This window comes from Semicossyphus pulcher, unplaced genomic scaffold (genome assembly GCF_022749685.1).
Source record: "Semicossyphus pulcher isolate SPU_LCO1_2020_fin unplaced genomic scaffold, fSemPul1.0.p SCAF_16, whole genome shotgun sequence".
NCBI lineage: Eukaryota > Metazoa > Chordata > Actinopteri > Labriformes > Labridae > Semicossyphus > Semicossyphus pulcher.
In genome coordinates this window covers 4,857,896-4,876,316 of record NW_027211670.1, presented here as the reverse complement: position 1 = coordinate 4,876,316, position 18,421 = coordinate 4,857,896, and the positions used below count along the sequence as shown (strand labels likewise).

Below are 18,421 nucleotides of genomic sequence, written 5' to 3'. Positions count from 1 at the left end.
GTGGACATGTAAGTGCATGTATGTATTAAGCCAGTGACCAAAAAACTATAATTTCAATTAAAACATGAGCAGAACAGAAGAGCTGGGATATCACGGAGCTCCAGTATTTCAAAATGTGGTTTTTCCATGAGCCGACATTGATTCAAGATGCTGCTTTCAATGAAAAATCCATCGAAGCAACAACAAAGAAGAAAATCTCAAGTTCTGCTGAATGACAAACTTATTAATCTGATCATTTCATTCATCTTCTTAAACACTGATCACATAATTAAAGATTGTCTTATTAAAAATCAGTGATTCACTGCGGCTTGCAGCTCCATGTACCAACTGCATGTGTGTGTCTGTGCTGGATTCTGACGTTGTTGCCATGACAATAGCAGCAGAGGGGCAGTGTTATGACGAATGAGTGGAAAAAAAACAGGAGGAGGAGTCAGACAGAGAGAAAAACAAGCAGGAAAAACTGTGTGTGTGTGGAAGTCTTTGAACTCTTATCTCCCATACATGTGCCAGATGGCGCTGTGCACTCTGCTGTTACATAATCAAAACAGTGAATCACATTTCCATGCACACACACTCGCAGACAAGCACACGCACAGTCCAAACCTGAATGCCGTCAATGTCAAACAAAGCCAATCCTTCAAGTCACGGACAGACACAGAAACAGACTAAATATATGACACACACACACATCCACACTGCTCCAGCATGAGCATGCCGACACACACACACACACCCACCCCTGTCGTCTCACATGTGTGTCATGAGGCGACAACAAAAACACCACAGCAACCACACTGCCTCCACACCAAAGCCTGAGTCTGTTTGTGTGACGACAGAGACTTGGAGCAAACTCAGCATCAGAATTCACTGATAATGACACAAACACAGACATACACACAAAAACAGACACACAGACACAACAGGGCGGCAATTAAAACCAGCACCAGACAAATGTTGACTGCGTTTTTCAGCTGCTACTTTACAGTCACGTCACTATTTTCAGCCTTTACTCTGAAGCAAACCAAAAGTCACCGTAAGCCCACATTTTAACCACTTATACCTTAACACTTTAAGCATCCTTTATGTTTCAATAATACACTTTAAAATAACAAGGACATTTTAATTCTTGTTCATTACTGATCACTAGTCCAGTACAGCACAGCTGGCTATCAACTGACAGAACAGTTCCCGCCTTTGCTGTGTGTCTGCAGGCTTTAAATTAGGAACGGCCCCTCGAGGACATTTTCCCACCAGCTAAAGAATCTGAGACAACACCAGTGATACCGGTTACTCCTGAACTTTAACAACACTGAGCGTTTAGGTAATGTTATCAGAGTTTGTAAACATGTAGTATCTGATTATGTGCCGTGAAGTGGTTTCACTACAGGGTAACTACCAATGTAATTGTTTTGTGCACAATTATCTGCAGGAACTAAACCAGGAGCTACAATTCTGTTCTGCACATTCCTGGCTGCATTTCCGACACATCTGCACAACTGTGAAGATAAGTTCACGTTGAATGATGGTATCTCAATATGTAGCACACACACAACTCCTTTCCACTACTTGCAAAGTCTACTCACGTTTAATCACAACCATCAAAGGTACAGGTGATATCTGACATCTTTTGTCATCATGTTGATTCTGCTTGTAACCACAGCTTTCTTTACAGTGTAAATGAGGATGTAGACAAGTTGAAGCAGCTGTGAGGTTGTCTTTTCAAACAAGTAACACTGCAAGTACAAGTGCTACAACGTTAGAGAGATATTCTTTGTGAGCAGTGACAGTGGCTGAGCTGCTAAAGAACTTAATCCCTGGTTCTTTCAATGCAAATGCAGATAAGGTATCCAAGTATCCTAAACGGTTCATGGGTTCCTAGAAACATTCCTGCAGAACTAGAAACAGGCTACCTGAAGCAAAAATGTCTCAATCTTAACTTCAGAGGAGTAAGTCATAAAACTATTTATTGACCAGGCAAAGAGAAGAAATTGCAACAATGTAGCAAATCAACTTCCTCAACACAAGAAAAGACACCCAAAAGAAACAGCTCAACACAAAAGCTTCTAAAAACTCTGCATGACAGACTCAACAAAACTGATGGAGACTATGACAAAGCTGGTGACACACAGCAGGGCTGTCACCCACAAAGACAAACACATGTGACAATGCAGCAGGAATGAAGAATGATCCGGAGATGAAGAGAACTCGATGCTGTAGTCAGTGTGCAGGCAGTGAGGTTGTATGGCTGAGCGTTTCTAGTACCGTGTCTGGCCTATAAATAGAAAACAAAAGTCCTACCAGCGCGGGCCACTGTATGTGTTTGGCCTTGGGTCCCTGGGGCAGGCCCCCTGCTCCTCCTCCTGCCCCTCCTCCTCCTGCTCCCTCCTTCCTCTTGGCCCAGACCAGCTGGTGCTCCAGTAGAAACAGCTGGAAATCCTCATAGACCTTCACCCACTCTCTCTTCTCCCACTCCTGGTCGTCAAACTCCACATAAACCTGCAGAGCACAGAGAGAGAGACATGTTCAGTAACAACGTCACAAAGCAAAACAACTGTGCAGTCTGGTTTTTGCATTTCAGGTGATGGTTAGTTCTGCCTGTTGGAATGTAACATTTCCACATCAACATTTAACACAGCACAGGCACGACACCCTTTGACACCATGACCCATATTAAACTATTAAACACAAGTTTTCAACACATAATGATCACAAAGTAAGAGAAAGCTGAAATGTAACGTGACTTTACTAAACTTCAAGCTCTCCTGTCGTTGATCCAGACCCTCTCTCTTTCCATCAAAGCCAAAATTAATAATAATAATTAAGGGGATTACTGCAGTTAATAATTATTATGATGACAGTACTAATCACAGCTTTACAACAAGCGAGGTTGGAACACCCACAACCTCACTGCACCTAATATGTTTTAACGTCTAGTGGGTTTGTTGTGAGTCTCCCAGTGAAGGCTTTTAGGGGTTTTTAAGTTACTTAAGTCAGACACAAGATAACCTGCAGCATCAAACTGATTCCTAACTGAAAGAAAAACAAACGAGCAAACATCTGACAGTTTTTCCTGATAAAGATGTCCTAATCTGCTCCGTGTCAGCAAACATGGTGAGCGACATGGTGCTTGTTTGCAAAAGTAAAACCAAGGCGAGCGTTTTTTCAAAGTTACTGGCACAACTTCATCGCCTCTTCGCTCTGCATGAAGTGTTTATAGTATAACTGGACTACTTTCTGCATTACACTGGCTACAGTTTGCTTGCTTATTGTATGTAGGAAGAAGTGTAATAGTTCTTGAAAGGCCAGGTGTGGTTTTTCCAGCCAGATAAATATAAAGTCTGTGTTTATGAAAAGTAACAGCACCTTCCTACATGGTGAGGTCACGACTGCAATCAGGTGAATTTCACCTTGCTGCAGAGTAGCAAACGTACATTTCTTGAGGAGGTGGGTCAGAGATTAATCCTGAAACATTTGTTTCCTTTCGTGACGGATATTAGAATTGCACGGCAGATATAACACAGACAACTTACATAAGAGCATACAGGTTTAGACACAAACTTTAGAACTCATGGGGACATGTGATACACAGCTCTGAATTTGTATGAACTCATGATTGAGTAAAGCAGCAGCAGCTGTTGGAAGCTGATTTTAAATTCAGTTTGATCACTGACTCAATGCTAATGCAGATTTATTCTCACATTCAGTGCTGAGACTCAGAGCCTTTGTATTTGCTCCATAAATATGATATGACTGTTGCACGTGTCTTTCTTTGAGTGCATGAATGCGCGTGCATCTGTGAGTGTGCGTGTGTGTGCGTGTACAACCATCAGCCTCTCTCTGCATCTCCTCATTTCATCATGTTCCCTCATCCATCCTTCTATACCACTCACCCCTCCCCCACTTTTCCCTCCATAGGCAGAAAGGAAGTGGGATCAACGAGTGCATCTCTCCTCATACAGCCTCACCACCCTCCCCCTCTGTTTCCCATAATGCACTGCTGCTGTTCGACTGAGTGATCAGTCCCAGCAGCCAGCGCACACTGAGGGCAGCTACCTCCGTCTGTGTCCTCCTTTGTTTACTGTTACTGCAGTCTGTTTATTACTACATCCATCTATCTTTCATGTTTCACCACCCGATTCAACAGTTCTTTAAAAGGGTTCATGTGGGACCAGAATTGAGGCTTGTATTCTTTACAGATTTTCATGACCCCGTGAAAAAAAGCAGATTTTTTCCTGGAAAGGATCAGTTCCCACCTACATTGTATGTCCTTGAACACCGGTGTCTTCTCAGCGCTGATGTGTTTTACCAATAAAAAGAAGGGTGCTACTGTTCCATCACCAGCTGACAGAGATCCACTGAGCAACACGATTACAGATATGCCGGCATCACATGATAGCCAGACTGTCTGTTAGCCCAGGCCATTAAAACTCTGTCTAACACTAACTGTTGCCCAGCGGCCCCGGGCCAACAACAGGCCGGTTATGGACAGGAAATTATAGTGCTGTGCTGAGTGGGCCGGTGCTGAAAAATACAACACAGACAATAAACATAGAAGTAGCCATTATCGCTGCTTCTAACCAGCCCCCTTACACCCCACTATCGACCAACATACACTATCCAACAATCACCTTTCTACTGAGAGCTCCCCACACTGTTTCTCACGGCTTATACAAACAGAGGGCTGTGAATGGTTAGACAGGTCTGTGCATCATAACAAGGTGCTCACAGTTAGACACTCAAAACTGCACCTGATCAATTTTAATTCATTATGAAGACTTTAACACTCCTCATTACTCCTCAATATTAACTGCGTCCTCAGCACAGGCAATGTGGCTCAGATGTCGAGCGGGTCGGCCTCAGATCAGGAAGACTGCGGTTCGATCCCCAGCTCCTCCTGCCTACTTGTTTAAGTATCCCTGGGCAGGATGCTGAACCCCCTCCATAATGCATATCCTGCAGTGTATGAATGTGAGTGAATGGTTAGCCGATTAGTGGCCTTGCATGGCACTACATTAGAACGTGTGTGTGTGTGTGTGTGTGAGAAAGGGGGACATGTGACATGTAGTGTAAATGTGCCTCGAGTGGTCGGAAGACTAGAAAGGCGCAGTCCATTTACCATTCAGCTATCTCTGCTGAAATCACTCTGCCTCTTTGTTAGGCGCACGAGCAGGTATGATGAGAGGGAGAGTGAGACATTCCTGTTAAACCTGTTGTGTCAGTGCGTAAATGTGTGTGTGACGTTGTATGTACTGGAGTAGTGGCACGTACTGATTCTCATTTATTCGTCTGCATAGAGATTTTGAACACAGTTCACGCACAGCATAAGGGATGCAATGAAAAGGGAAGCAGAAACTATAGATTGTGTCCTGCTGTTAGTGTGATGTGTCTGCATACACTGATTACTACATGCAGAGCAGGGATAATTTGCTCATCTGTTTAAAGACACAAACACACACACAGTGTACACAAAGGGGGGGAAGTACGTAAACAAATATGACCACGACAGTTTGTCATACATTCAGTTACAACCGGAGCAAACCGTGGACGTCACACAATTACCGTTTATCGCCGGGGACAACGAAACTGAGATCTTCCAGATAACCACTTTAATATATATTGTTTATTTTATATTGCTGCCAATATAAAGAGGGTCATGATCTAAGTGGTCTAGAACACATTGTCTCAATGAAAGGATGATTAAAACAGATAAACACTGATTGAAGCCGTTTTGTGTCAATGTTGTCTCTCCTGAGCTTTTAAACAGACGCAGGAAGTCAGGAGGGGCTGTGAGCCGATCAGCCGCCAACAACACCAGCTCAGCTTCAGAAGGTTATTACTGGAAGCCGAATAATCAGCGGAGGGCTCCTACTCTCCAAAACAAACAGACCCAGTCATTAACACCAGTTGAACACTGTTTCTCCAACATTCTGTGTCAATGCTTTGTAAATGGTAAATGGACTGTACTTATATAGTGTTTTCTAGTCTTGCGACCAGTCGGAGCTGCTTTTACACCAAATGTTGCATTCACCCGTTCGCACACACTGATGGCAGAGGCTGCTACGTAGAGTGCCCAACTGTCAATCAGTCATGTCATTCACACACCGATGGCTGTGCCACCGGGAGCAATTTGGGGTTCAGTGTCTTGCTCAAGGACACTTCGACATGCGGACTGAGGGATCGAAACACCAACCTTTCGATTGAAGGACGACCACCTCTACCACGGAGCCACAGCCGGGCTCCGTGGAAGAGCTGTGAGCCAACTTAACACTCAAGTTTATTTCTGTTATACGGCTTTTAGATCTTTTCACAATAAGTAAAAAAAATGTTTACTATCATTATCGACAACTGTTGTCACAGTCCTGTATCCAGATTGTTTCATTTCCCTGCCCTATACAGATTACACTGAGTATACCAAGTACACAGAGTACTCGGTTGTGAAAAACATACACATGATAGGAATGGGAAACTCAGTGTCTGGTGAGTCTGTTGCTATAGTAACAGGAGGCAGTAGTGAGCATTGGCCACACACACACTCGCTCTGAATCAGTGGGCTTCTATCAGAAAAAGAGACAGGGAGAACAAAGGAGAGCAGATGCTGTACTTCCAGCACTGTATAGCAGCTGATAGCATCAGTATCACCTCTCTCACTGTTCTTATGGCTGCTCACAGCATTAATTAAAGACACTGACCTACACACGAGAATAAAGCTGACCTCAGACTCAAGTCAGCCAATATAACCCTGCTCTGCAGTGTGCACACGATGCCAGTGTGTGTGTGTGTGTGTGTGTGTGTGTGTGTGTGTGTGTGTGTGTGTGTGTGTGCGGCTGAATGATTTAGGGGCCCACAGCTGATAAGGGCCTTAAAGGAACCCTCTTTCAGCAGGTCAAGAATCTGCAGCAGCAGTCCTAACAATTCTACGTGGATTCGTCACATTTGACTGAAACTACCAACTGGTTCTTCAGCAGTGTTATCAGCATCACTTTCAACAGCACCTTCTGTTAAAGACAATTTTATCACTTGTGAAATGTCATAAAACATAAACAGGTTTTTTTGAAACTGTTATTTTTTTATGCTGTAAAAGTAATAAGCAGAAAATGTACCGACTTAAATGATAAAAGTGCTCATCCCAACATAGTTAATCTAACTATGTGTAATGATTTTAACTGGTGTTTCCGCTTTCTAATTTGAACTAATAACTCTATTGTCACTCATTAACTGTCACTGTCAAAGAGAGCTGCTGCAGTGTGCCTGTGCTAATTGAGTCCAATTGTAACCACTTGCATATACTTAGCAGAGCCAAGCTTATTGTTGTCTCACAATGTTATAAGAAGGAGGCACAGACAGAGGACGTGACTTCTTTATATAAATTATCTTTTAGTTTATTTTTCATCTAAGTGTAGAAGGCATCTATCCTTTCTTAGCTCCGCCTCCACCAACTTGTTAGAGCTGCTGCTCAACATCTTGTTGACCTGACTTTTGCGATGCTATCCTACCTCAGCCTTATCACTGAGTAAGTTACACACGCAGCCTTTCTCTTGTGATCTAGTTCTATTTTGAATTGCTCTGGTATTACACAATGATAAACAGACAGTGATAACCAGGTAATAATGATAACTAGTTCAAACACATCCATGAGGATTCTCAGCTTGGATATTTATTCTAACAGTAAAGATTAATTCAGGTTGACTTGCAAATTTAAATTTGAAATGGGTGAAGGGAGGCCTTGTGTGGCGAATATTGGAGGGTTCAAAGTTTTATTCCCACCAAAGGGTCAGTGCTAGTCCAACTGAGCTGAGAAGCAGCTATAAACTATCAGTTCCATGTGCGTACATTTAAAGGCTCTGAGTGTGCGGCTGATACAAGGCCAGCAGAGACACAGAGAGACAAGTGTTGGTGAGCAAGATGTTACTGCAAGTGCATGTAGATCGTTACTGCAGGTTCGTTCACAGTATATGTGACTGCATATATATGAGGAAATATATGTATAGTGGTGCAGCGCTGTATAATCTGCCCATCACTAATGTCTGCAAAGCAGCTTTCTGGCTGGCTGCACCAGAGGCCGCTGGCAGCCAATGAGCACAAGGCATGAAAGCAAACGACTAATGCAGAGAGAGGAGCGAAATCTGCCTTTTAAACAGAGCGCCAGAGAAAGCACATACCCATACAGAATACTGAGCACAGAGGAGACGAGAACAGAGGCGGCACTGTGACTATATATACACTGTGAGGACAAAGATGACATTATTAAGATATTATATGTGCTACTAAAGAGTGTGTGTACGTGTGTTTGAAACTCACCTCTGTGTGCTTTCTTTACATTGTGATTGCAATGATGAAACTGCTAGTGAAGAAGATGTTTTCAATGTTTTCTGTTTAATTCATGGAGCGTGACCTAGATGTGTTACTTTCACTCCGCAGCAATGAAGCCCAGCACAGCTCTGTGCTCTCTGCGCAGTTTGTGATGACTTGATAAAGTTTTTAAGCAGCTACATGAGGCTCCTAGTCTGTCTGTCTGTCTGTCTGTCTGTCTGTCTGTCTGTCTGTCTGTCTGTCTGTCTGTCTGTCAGTCTGTCAGTCAGTCCAGCCTTTCCCAGCCGTAAGTCACACACAGACCAAACTCTATCCTCCACAAACTCTAATCTGATATATTGAGCTTGACTGAACAGAAAACATGCAGACTAGTCAGGCTAAAAAGACTCCTTTATCCTCTTTACCCTCCACCCTATTAACCCCCTCCCCTACTGCCACATACACACACACACACACACACACACACACACTCACACACACACACACTCACAGGCACAATTAAAACAAGTGCAGATTTCTTAACCCAACCACTATTTTCAGCAACAGAAACACTGCTGGTCCTTCTGGAGGAAATGTTACGTCAACGTCACCACAAACAGGAACTTATCAGGCTATCATGAAGCAGAACATTTCTTTCTTATATTTAGTCCATCCTCATTGATAAGTGTTGAGATGTACAATATCACATAACACATAACTGAATATGAGAATCATCATATATATCTAGTGCAGATCTAATGGATTGGACTGCATTGGTTTGAGCCAATAAAAAGCTTTGACAATTCATTCCCTTTTTCCATTTAGCACCGAACCAAACTTTTCTAACAGTCACATGAGTCTCTACCTGTAAGAGGCACATTCACAAGTTCCCCATTAAGACATTTCCAGCTGACAGTTTTTTTGTGTTTCTGTCACATAACTGCCATTTTTAACTATATAATTTACTAAGAGTTCAGAGCATTTCTGGAATCACACCTAAGAAGGTCGGCAAGAAGACTTTTGAATTTAAATACGCTGTTTAGGGTTTTTTACAGGTTTAAGAGAAACAGTCCTTTATGAAAAAGTCATCTCCAGGAAAAAAAATTGGAAACACTGAATATGAAAAGTTAACAGCCTGCCACCACGCTGTCGCTCTTCCTCCACTGATTATTTAAATCAACAACTTTAAAGGAGCTGCCCTACAACTAAGCGTGTAAACAGTATGAGCTGAGTACATCCCCCCCACTTCTCAAAAAAACAGAATACTGAGAAGTATTCATTAAAGAGCAAAGAGCAGAACTTAATGAGAAAAATTATTTAGGCCTGTGCACTTTAAAAAGAGTCATTATTGTATTCTTACACAAACATGTAATATTATTGCAACTAACAACTATTTGTGGGGTTTTTTGGTGGTTGATTAATTAGCAGATTACTTGTACTGTTCATTAATGAATTACTTTGTGATTTCACAGAACCAAAATTGACATCTTCAAATTGCTTCTTTTGTCAACCATACAAAGTCAGATCACAGGACTACTGATTTACAGAATGACAAAAAACAGCAAACCCAGCAACACTCTTGAGGAATCACCTCAACGATTCATTGATTAAATCCTACTTGGCAATCATTTTCCTTCAGATTGATCGATCAACTGCTCTAATTAATGTTCTGAACAGTAGATAAGGAAATAATTGCTGCAGCACATTTGCTTTGTTTCAGCAGCATATCCCAGAGTACTGGCTCATGTCACCGTTTGAAACATGGTGAGACGCACAGAGGGATGTAAACCAGGACTGCTGTGGTTAAATGATATGCATCTTGGTCCCTCAGGAGACTGCACATTTATAACAGACAGTCTGCGTTACAAACAGGAGTTATTGAGCTTGAAAGACATGGATGTTTAGCAGTCAGGAGAAGATGCTACCGGCTGCGTGATGTGTAGGTAGTTGTTGAAAGGCAGCCTCAGAGCCCACGTATATTCTTACAGCCTACAGCAAACAGCGATGTGTTTAAATAAAACAGACAGGGTCGTGGTGCAAGAAACCTATAACCAAATGCTTTAAGTCATTTCAGCTGAGAGAATATGTAAGAGAGAAGGGGGCAGAGGATAATAAGGAGGAGAGATGATAGCAAAACAATGCAGTAATTATGCAAACAAAAGATAAACAAAGAAGGAGAGGGTGAGAAACGAGACTGAAATGTATAAATTATATAATCACAACAAAACCAAGGACAGAGGTGAACGGACACAAGAGGACAAAAGGAAACGAGGAAAGGAGAATGAAAACAAAGGAGACGGAGAAGAAAGAATTTCAGTGAAGAGGAAAGAAAATTGTGGATATGATAATTACACGAGCATTATTTGGTCATCATACAAAAGAGGGAGAAAGGGGAAAAGCAGAAATGATAAAGCTGATCCCTGTGCAATAAATTAAAGACCGATGAGATGATGTAAAGCATGGATGCAGTGACATGGGGGAAGAAACAGACAAAGAGAGGCACAGAGCAGAGAAGAGGAAGATGATGGTGAAGACGACGAGAGCATCAGCAGTAACAGACAGCAGAAAATGAAGCACGAAGGAGAAGAAAGGATCAAGAGGAGGATGACACAGAACAAAAGAAAAGCAGGGATGTCAGGGGAGGTGAAGAACAAAGAGGAGATGAAGATGAGAGCATCATCAGTGCCCAGTGACGAAGAGGAGAAGAAGAAGACGTCAAATGTAACCAAAGGAAAAAGGATTTGGGCTGAACATTTTAAGATAAATGAGATGAACGTAAAAAGAGGAGCTGCTTGGAAACTGAGTGACTAACCTACCACAACAGCAACCAGGTTGACAACACCGTAACCAAGGCGCCCCTTCCCTGACAACGGACCAAATGATGCTGCTGCTGCTGCTGCTTCTTTCTACTGCTACAGAATATCAATCAGCGGGGGAGAGAGGGAGAGAGACACACACTATGATGGAGAGATGGTCCCCCAGAGGTACATGAATATATGAGGCAGCTTCTGAGTCGCTGGGCGGCTGGCACGCTTCCCCTCGCAATTACCAACAAGCAAGAAAGAGTCGGACAGTCAGACAGACAGAGAGAGAGAGGAAGAGGAAGAGAGGGAGAGTGAATGTCACGGTGCAGGAACAGAGTGAGCAGAGAAGAAGAAATCTCATCATGCAAAACAGATATTCAAGTAGTGCTGCTGTGGGCAAAGACATATAGCGTTCCTTTCTCACACAAAACACACTCGGAGAGATTCTGTGTGTGTGTGCGCAGGCAAGGTTTGTTCACTACTAACAACTGCTACAAGGGAGAAAGGCAGGACGCTTGTTTAATATAGGGCTGCCCCTTTAATGCAAGAATCATAATCAGTGTTATTTTGGTCAACACATGATAACACGATTATTTTACACGATTACTCCATCTCAGAGTGCCGCAGCCTTGCTTATAGCGATGCTGCATTCACATGGACTCAGGCAGATGACAGACGGCTAATCGAATGTCATTTGAGTGGACACGAGCAGGACATTAAAGCCCACAGAAAACACTGGCGACCATCGCGGCAGAAGGCATTGCAGCATAATTTACAATCAGATGTTACGTAGCTCCCTCACCGAGTCGACATCTGAGCCATCTGGACAAAAAGCCATTCTGTCGGACAGAAGAGCTCTATATAAAAACTGTTTTTATTCTTTTGCTTCAAATGGCAACTCGAGCTGTGGAGTACATTTTAAATGCTTTCACCACATCAACAGTTCAACTGCTGTTAGTTAGTTGAGGTGTTGGCACAAAAGCAGTTGTAACTTTTCTACTTAAAAAAATCTAAAGCGAGTGTTTACATACAAACTGACAATTTAACTGCGTGCAGGTCTTCAAATTGATGCTGACATTTTATAGACCCCCTCCAGTGAAAATGTTTAACCTTGTAAACGTCTCCATGTGGTGTTCTTCATGTGCTACAAGACATATCAGGGACAACATCAGCAGTCATCTCCATGGCTGGGCCTGTCTGCTTTTAAACTGCAGTGCATCAAGGACAGGCTGAACAACACGCTTTCAGATTGGCAGGTTTGAGACGTCACAAACCTAAGGAGCCAATCCCGTTAATGGACGGGGTGACGCTATGCATATCATTACGTGCAACCTATGGCAACCACTTTGGTGATGTGCGGCCCAACCATCAGCTTTAAACTCACTACTGACTTCTAACGTTAATGTTACTACGACTAATTACTACATTTCCAGCTAGCTAAGTTTCAACAAGTTGCCACTAAACGATGGCAGAGACGTGTTTTGTTTTCGTGAGAGAGGGGCGGTTTGAAATTCGCAAAGTGGGCGGGGACTAGGGCTGGTCGATATGGCAAAGAAAGGGCAACAATAATATTTTCCATATATTTGTTGCGTTTCAGGGCTCAACATAAGCACTGTCCTGGTGGCCCGACAGCATGTTTGTAACCCCCAGGCCATTAGATTAAGCATTTAACTGGCCAGGTGTGGGATCCCGGTAGGATCCGCAAGCCCACTCGCGACAGAGCAGCTGTCATTCTAGATAACGCTAACTGACATTAGTAAGCTACCGCGGACTAGTATAAACACATGTTTTAGTTTTCGTACAGACGTGATGGAGATTTACTTCCCCGAACATCGATGACCCACGTACCACCCATAGACTTTTCCTGTTCTATGAGTGGGGAACACTGCTGTCTGATATCAAATAGTGCAGCTTTTAATGAGAGCACAGTGAACTGACCTGAGTCTGTGTGTCACCTGCCTGTAAACTGTAAACATGCATGCGATGCTCTGGCCATCACAGATGCGCCTGCGGGATGATCGAGGCAGACAGGCAGTTACATGAGGTGGCAAAAAGACAGGGCTGTCAGCCCCGCTGAAGCAGCAGCAGACGTGCACGTAGTGTAAACACCTTGACTGCGCGAGCCAAAACTTCTCCAAACTACTGAAGTTTAGTGGCCTTTCTTGTCGACAATGTCTTCGCCCTGCTTTGAGCTGGTAGGCACTACGTTTTCTTAAGTGCTGCTGTCACTCATTTCAGCAGAATTTCCATTCCACTCCAAAACCTGCCTCTATCCCTGCGACATGATTGGCTGTTCATCATCTTCTTCTTCTAATCTTTAAAGGTGAGTGGCATCTAGCATTTGAGACACATTAGCGCCCCCCTTTCCCGACATTTTTTGTATCTCTATCGGGAAAAATTATAAAGTTTATATCGAATTATCATTATCGTTTTATCGCCCAGCCCTAGTGGGGACTATGCAGATTGAAGTATTGAAGGAGTGAGCAAACATTTTTGATTACAGAAGAAGAATATTATGATCTTTCCCCTCTGCTGAATGAGCTACATACTGTATGTGGCATCTCCCTGCAGGAATCTAAGACAACTGAAAGACCCGACGGACCGGCAGCATTATTGAGTGTCAAAGTCCACAGGTAACAGCTTTAGATTATAGCAACACAGACACAGCTGAGGTCAGGAAAACATTCACCACGCTTCTGTTAGGTCGCCAACCTAATAAAATGTACTTTAACAAAAGTGCAGAAAAGATGAGTTTAGACTGAGACCAGGCGAACGCTCCAACACAACAGAGACAGACAGACAGGACACAGAGGGAGAAGAGTGGCTCTGTTGTGGAGCTGCACTGGGGTGCAAGTAATGTGGAGGAGAGCAACAGAATAAGAGAGCAGATGAGCTGAAGTAATAGCCAATGACAGCATGAAGAGACATCCCCTCTTCTACAAGGTCATCTCTTCCTCTCCTCGCTCTCTCACTCTGTCTGTCTCTCTCTGACAAACCCACATGGGAACCAGAGCAGACAGGAGCAGACGGCGACAACGACAGACAGTTTGGAGACGTGAGTGGAAATTAAGAAAAAGTAGTGAGAGGAAGGAGAGAGGAGGAAATCAACCTGGCAGACACAGAAAAAGAGATAGACGGAGAAAAAGATGGAGAGCGAGCAAGAAGGAGGAAAAGTAAACAGCCTTGAGCACAGTGATGTGACCCAGCTTCCCCCCCTCCTTTATTCCTTCTTCATCTCCTCCATACGAAGGATGTGTGGGCCCAGGAGAGAGGAGGGAGGGAGAGGTAAGAGGAAGAGAGGGAAGGAAAAGGCACATCCAAAAATAGCACTGTGTTGTTGTCGATGCAATACGAGGAAAATACTAACTTCTGAAGCAGGCAGAAATGTATTTCATCTCTAATGTTCTGCCACATGTTCTTATCGTCTGGTCATTACATGGAGGAATAAATTAAAGATAACCAAGCAAACAGATTTAACCAATATCTGCTTCATTTATCAGTGTATACTGCAGGTCCACACAACAAAGTGCAACAGCTTCACACTTTCCAAAAGATAATCTATCACTGGTTCCTGCTTAGGAATCACAATTATGTTATTTCATGCTCAAACAAGGATCAGTAATCGGGCATTTGTTTTGGGACTATTTTCAGCAGCGGATGAAGCCTCATATGGTGCTCTAAGTGAGTACTTGGAGAAGCAGGTGATATTTGTCGGACTGAGTCAAAACAAACAACAATCTGCATGTAAGTGATGAAGGAACATTTCAGCCAGTGCAACAGAGTGGCTTGCTGATGTGTTTTTAATAGTTAAACCACCATTGAGCTCTATGTTACAGAGGAAGAAGACACATCAGGTTGTGATGAACACTATGTTATAGAAATACATATACTGTTGGTTTGAGTCTGAACATGAAGGATAATATAGACTCTTAGCAGACATAAACTTTAAAGGCTGGAAAATAACCCGAGGTTATGGAAAGCAGCAGACAATGTTGTAATGCACTGATTGCTTCATGTCTGAACCTGCGACCCTCTGACTGACTTATAGACTTAGACTGCAAGCAAATCCAATTAGTTTGTCAGGGCCAGTCTTTAGTGCGCTCTGTCCATCATTTGTAAGTGATCAGGGAAGATTTGTTTCTTCACCCTGTTAATCAGTACATGAAACAAAGATGGCGTGTGTGTAGGACTCTTCTTAAGGTACTCGGACTGAAGTTTTCACCTTGAGATAACTGCACTAGTTTGACTGAGTCATGGTTTAAAGAAAAACTAAATGCTGATGGGCATCCCAAAACAGCTTCATGAGAATTTCTCCCTCAATTTGTACGTGAGCTTGTGCCAATGCACGACTGGAGGGAATTCTTCGCATTGCATGCTCGATGTTGTAGAGGAGATCACTGTGAGAAAAACAAGCTTCACTTTCACTGTGATTTTTTTTAGAAAGAAAAGCAACAATGGTGATGGTGGTCAGTCCTAGAGATGGCCATGAATCCAATTATGTTTTCAATTTTGGCTTCCAATGATTATGAAAACAAAATAAATCAGTAAAACTGTTTTTGTAGCGCATTCCGTTTCACACTAAAGCCGTCTGAGTCCTCGTCAGGGCGGCTAGCACGTCCAACTTGTTAGCCCGCCATCTCTATTCCCTCTTCTCTTGTAATGAAAGGCAGATACAGCTCGTATGTTATTTCTTCATCCTGTGCGAGCTCCTGCCCTTCATCCACTGTGCCTTAGGGCTGAGAATTGGCCAGAATCTGGCGATATAATTCATGTCACAACACAGGGGTTAAATTTCAACACACTGCAATACTGTTAGCAAGGCTATATGTTTTTATACAGGTTGTAGGTTTAAAATCTATAAATTGCAATATCAGTATTTTGTTACACCCCTACTGTCCCTCTTTTTATTGCCATCATGTCTGGTCAAACCGAAAAGCGGCTCTGTTTATTCTCTAACGATGTGCGATTGCAGTGACGCAGTTTTACAAGTGTTCCCACAACTAAGAACACAGTGAAAACGTCTCAACTAAACACAAAACTATGCTAAAAACAAACCCATAAATAATCAAAGAAAAAGTAGGAACAGACCGAGCGAATGTTTCTAGCTGCAGCTTGCACTGTGACGGGACCAGAATTGAAAGTCAGATTGGAAGCTGTGGTGACAACATTCATCACACTGATGAAAAACAGAATCTAATCAAGAGCGTATATAAAGTCAGCTATGAAATATGGAACGCTATAGAGAACATAGAAACTCACATCTGATGGAAACCAAAAGAGACCAAGTGCTGAATATTCAGCAGAAGTCAAGGACACAAACTGAAGAAAAACAAGACGTGCTTCTGTTTTCTCTCAGCAACTTTTCTTCCTCTCTGCATTTCTCCTTCCACCCTCCTCTCATCCATCTCTCCTGGTAATACAGCTCTAATAATAGCTGAGTTGCATCGAGACAATCGTTTGCTGGAATCTAGGGCAGCCGCTGCAGAGGCAGTATGGGAAAATCCCTCCCGTCCTCTCCCGCCTGCACGCCTGCCTGCGGACTGTGCATGCATACGTGTGTGTTAGCTGTCAATCCAGCAATCCAATCAAAACAGCGGACTGACGACTTTACACACCTACAGATAATACATGTTTTTCAACACTGGCCAAGTCTTTCATGAAATTCTGCATGCAGCATTATGCAGTTTCTATCTTGGGAACATCTGCACTACACTATTGGATTATACAAACCTGGATTTAACACTGTGTTCCCTTTATGAAACAGCCGGACCCCACATGATTTTTAAAGTACTGCAGAAGATAGTGCCATTTCTTCATATGTACAATATCGTACATGCATTTGTACTGAGCGTTGGGTACAGGATGTTCAGTTCTGTATGCAACTTTCTTCAGCTCAGTACGTCTCATCCCTGCAGACCACCAGCCCCTCACACCCTCCCCTACCGCTTCGTTTGCTGCACTGAGCAGCACGAATGCATGTAAGGCTGCTGACGCGTGTTCGGGGTCTGTGCTGGGCAGCTGTCTGAGGTCCCGACATGTTCACCCTGTCACTGGTCCGAGCAGCAGTCCCCGGTGTCTGAGGTTAAACAAGAATCCCTCCTGAACTCTGTGTGCCAAATCTTTTTCTCTACAACTGCACGTCTGTACAAGCCTTCAGTACCATTACAAGGATTGCTACAACTACAACCACTTGGAAGGTGAATTCAAAAACACAACATTCGGGTTGTTACTTCTAATAAATATAGCCAAGGGACAGATTTTGAACTTCATTAAAACGTGAGGGGGGGGGAAATATCGAGGGAATTGAAACTCCAGAAGAACATCGAGGAGAAGAGTCAAAAGAGTTGACAGGCATGGGGTGCTAACGTGGTACCCTTTGCTTGTATGAGTCCTGCGCTTTGGTGGGTATGGGGCAGAATTTCTAGTCATAGTAGATAGGAGACAAACATGTTATTGTCTCAGAATTAGGATATGCCCCTGAGTTTACATGTTTTCCTGGAGTTGGCAAACTCAGATATCATTCAGAATACCTACAAAAAATCTTTTTGTCTTGTTGGGCCAGGTACTAGCATAAAGGTGATGACAATGACAGCTAAAAAACATCAATATTTATTCTGATTTAATGGGAACTGTAAGGGGTTACAAGCCAACAAGGTTAGGAGCCCTGGTTTAGTCTTACTGCAGCTCAGACACATCACGACGCAGCCATTCCCCAAACACACACAGGGAGGGCTGAGTGCCTTTCATTGCTGGCATTATTGGTGTCTAACAAGTTGTAAAAAGTTAGCTAGCAGTCTCATCTCAGGTTGCACAGTTCATTGGCTGTAAGTATATGCCTGCAATTTCAGGTAGCTGTACTAAAGTCATGTTAATGCAAGTGTTTAATACTGTCAGGCAGGCTCACCTGTCACTTTTTTAGCTCCATTACAGTCTTGACTAACCTATGTGTGGTCTGTGCAGCTCTGTTTCTCTATCACATCATCTCTAGTGTTGGTACTTAAAGACTTGAGTGGGAACAGTTATTAATGAAAATCTGTTCTCATTCAACAAAAAAAACAACCGTACACAGAAATCCACCAATAACACACGCACACACACACACACACACAACGGTGAGGCTGGTCTGATTACCATCACATGAATACTGTTTGGAGTTGTGTCAGCCAACATGGGGAAAGAGCAGGGACCACCCTTAATACCTACTGCATGTGTAAGAGAGAAAAAGCAAAGGAGGGAGAGAGAAGGAGAAAAAGAAATGTGCTTGTATGTTTTTGTAAAACAGAGGAAGCTTGAAGGACAGAAGACTCACACACACAACCACACACACA

General features: G+C 43.1%; 1 protein-coding gene across 1 annotated transcript in view; it reads right to left on the bottom strand.

Moving 5' to 3' along the window:
* The window catches only part of LOC138593619 (probable JmjC domain-containing histone demethylation protein 2C), a 72,665-nt gene that overhangs the window by 24,842 nt on the left and 29,402 nt on the right, over positions 1 to 18,421 (bottom strand). The window contains exon 2 of the mRNA XM_069664691.1: positions 2,299 to 2,496. Within this exon, the coding sequence (XP_069520792.1) occupies positions 2,299 to 2,496 (198 nt within the window). The remainder of the gene's footprint in view (positions 1 to 2,298; positions 2,497 to 18,421) is intronic.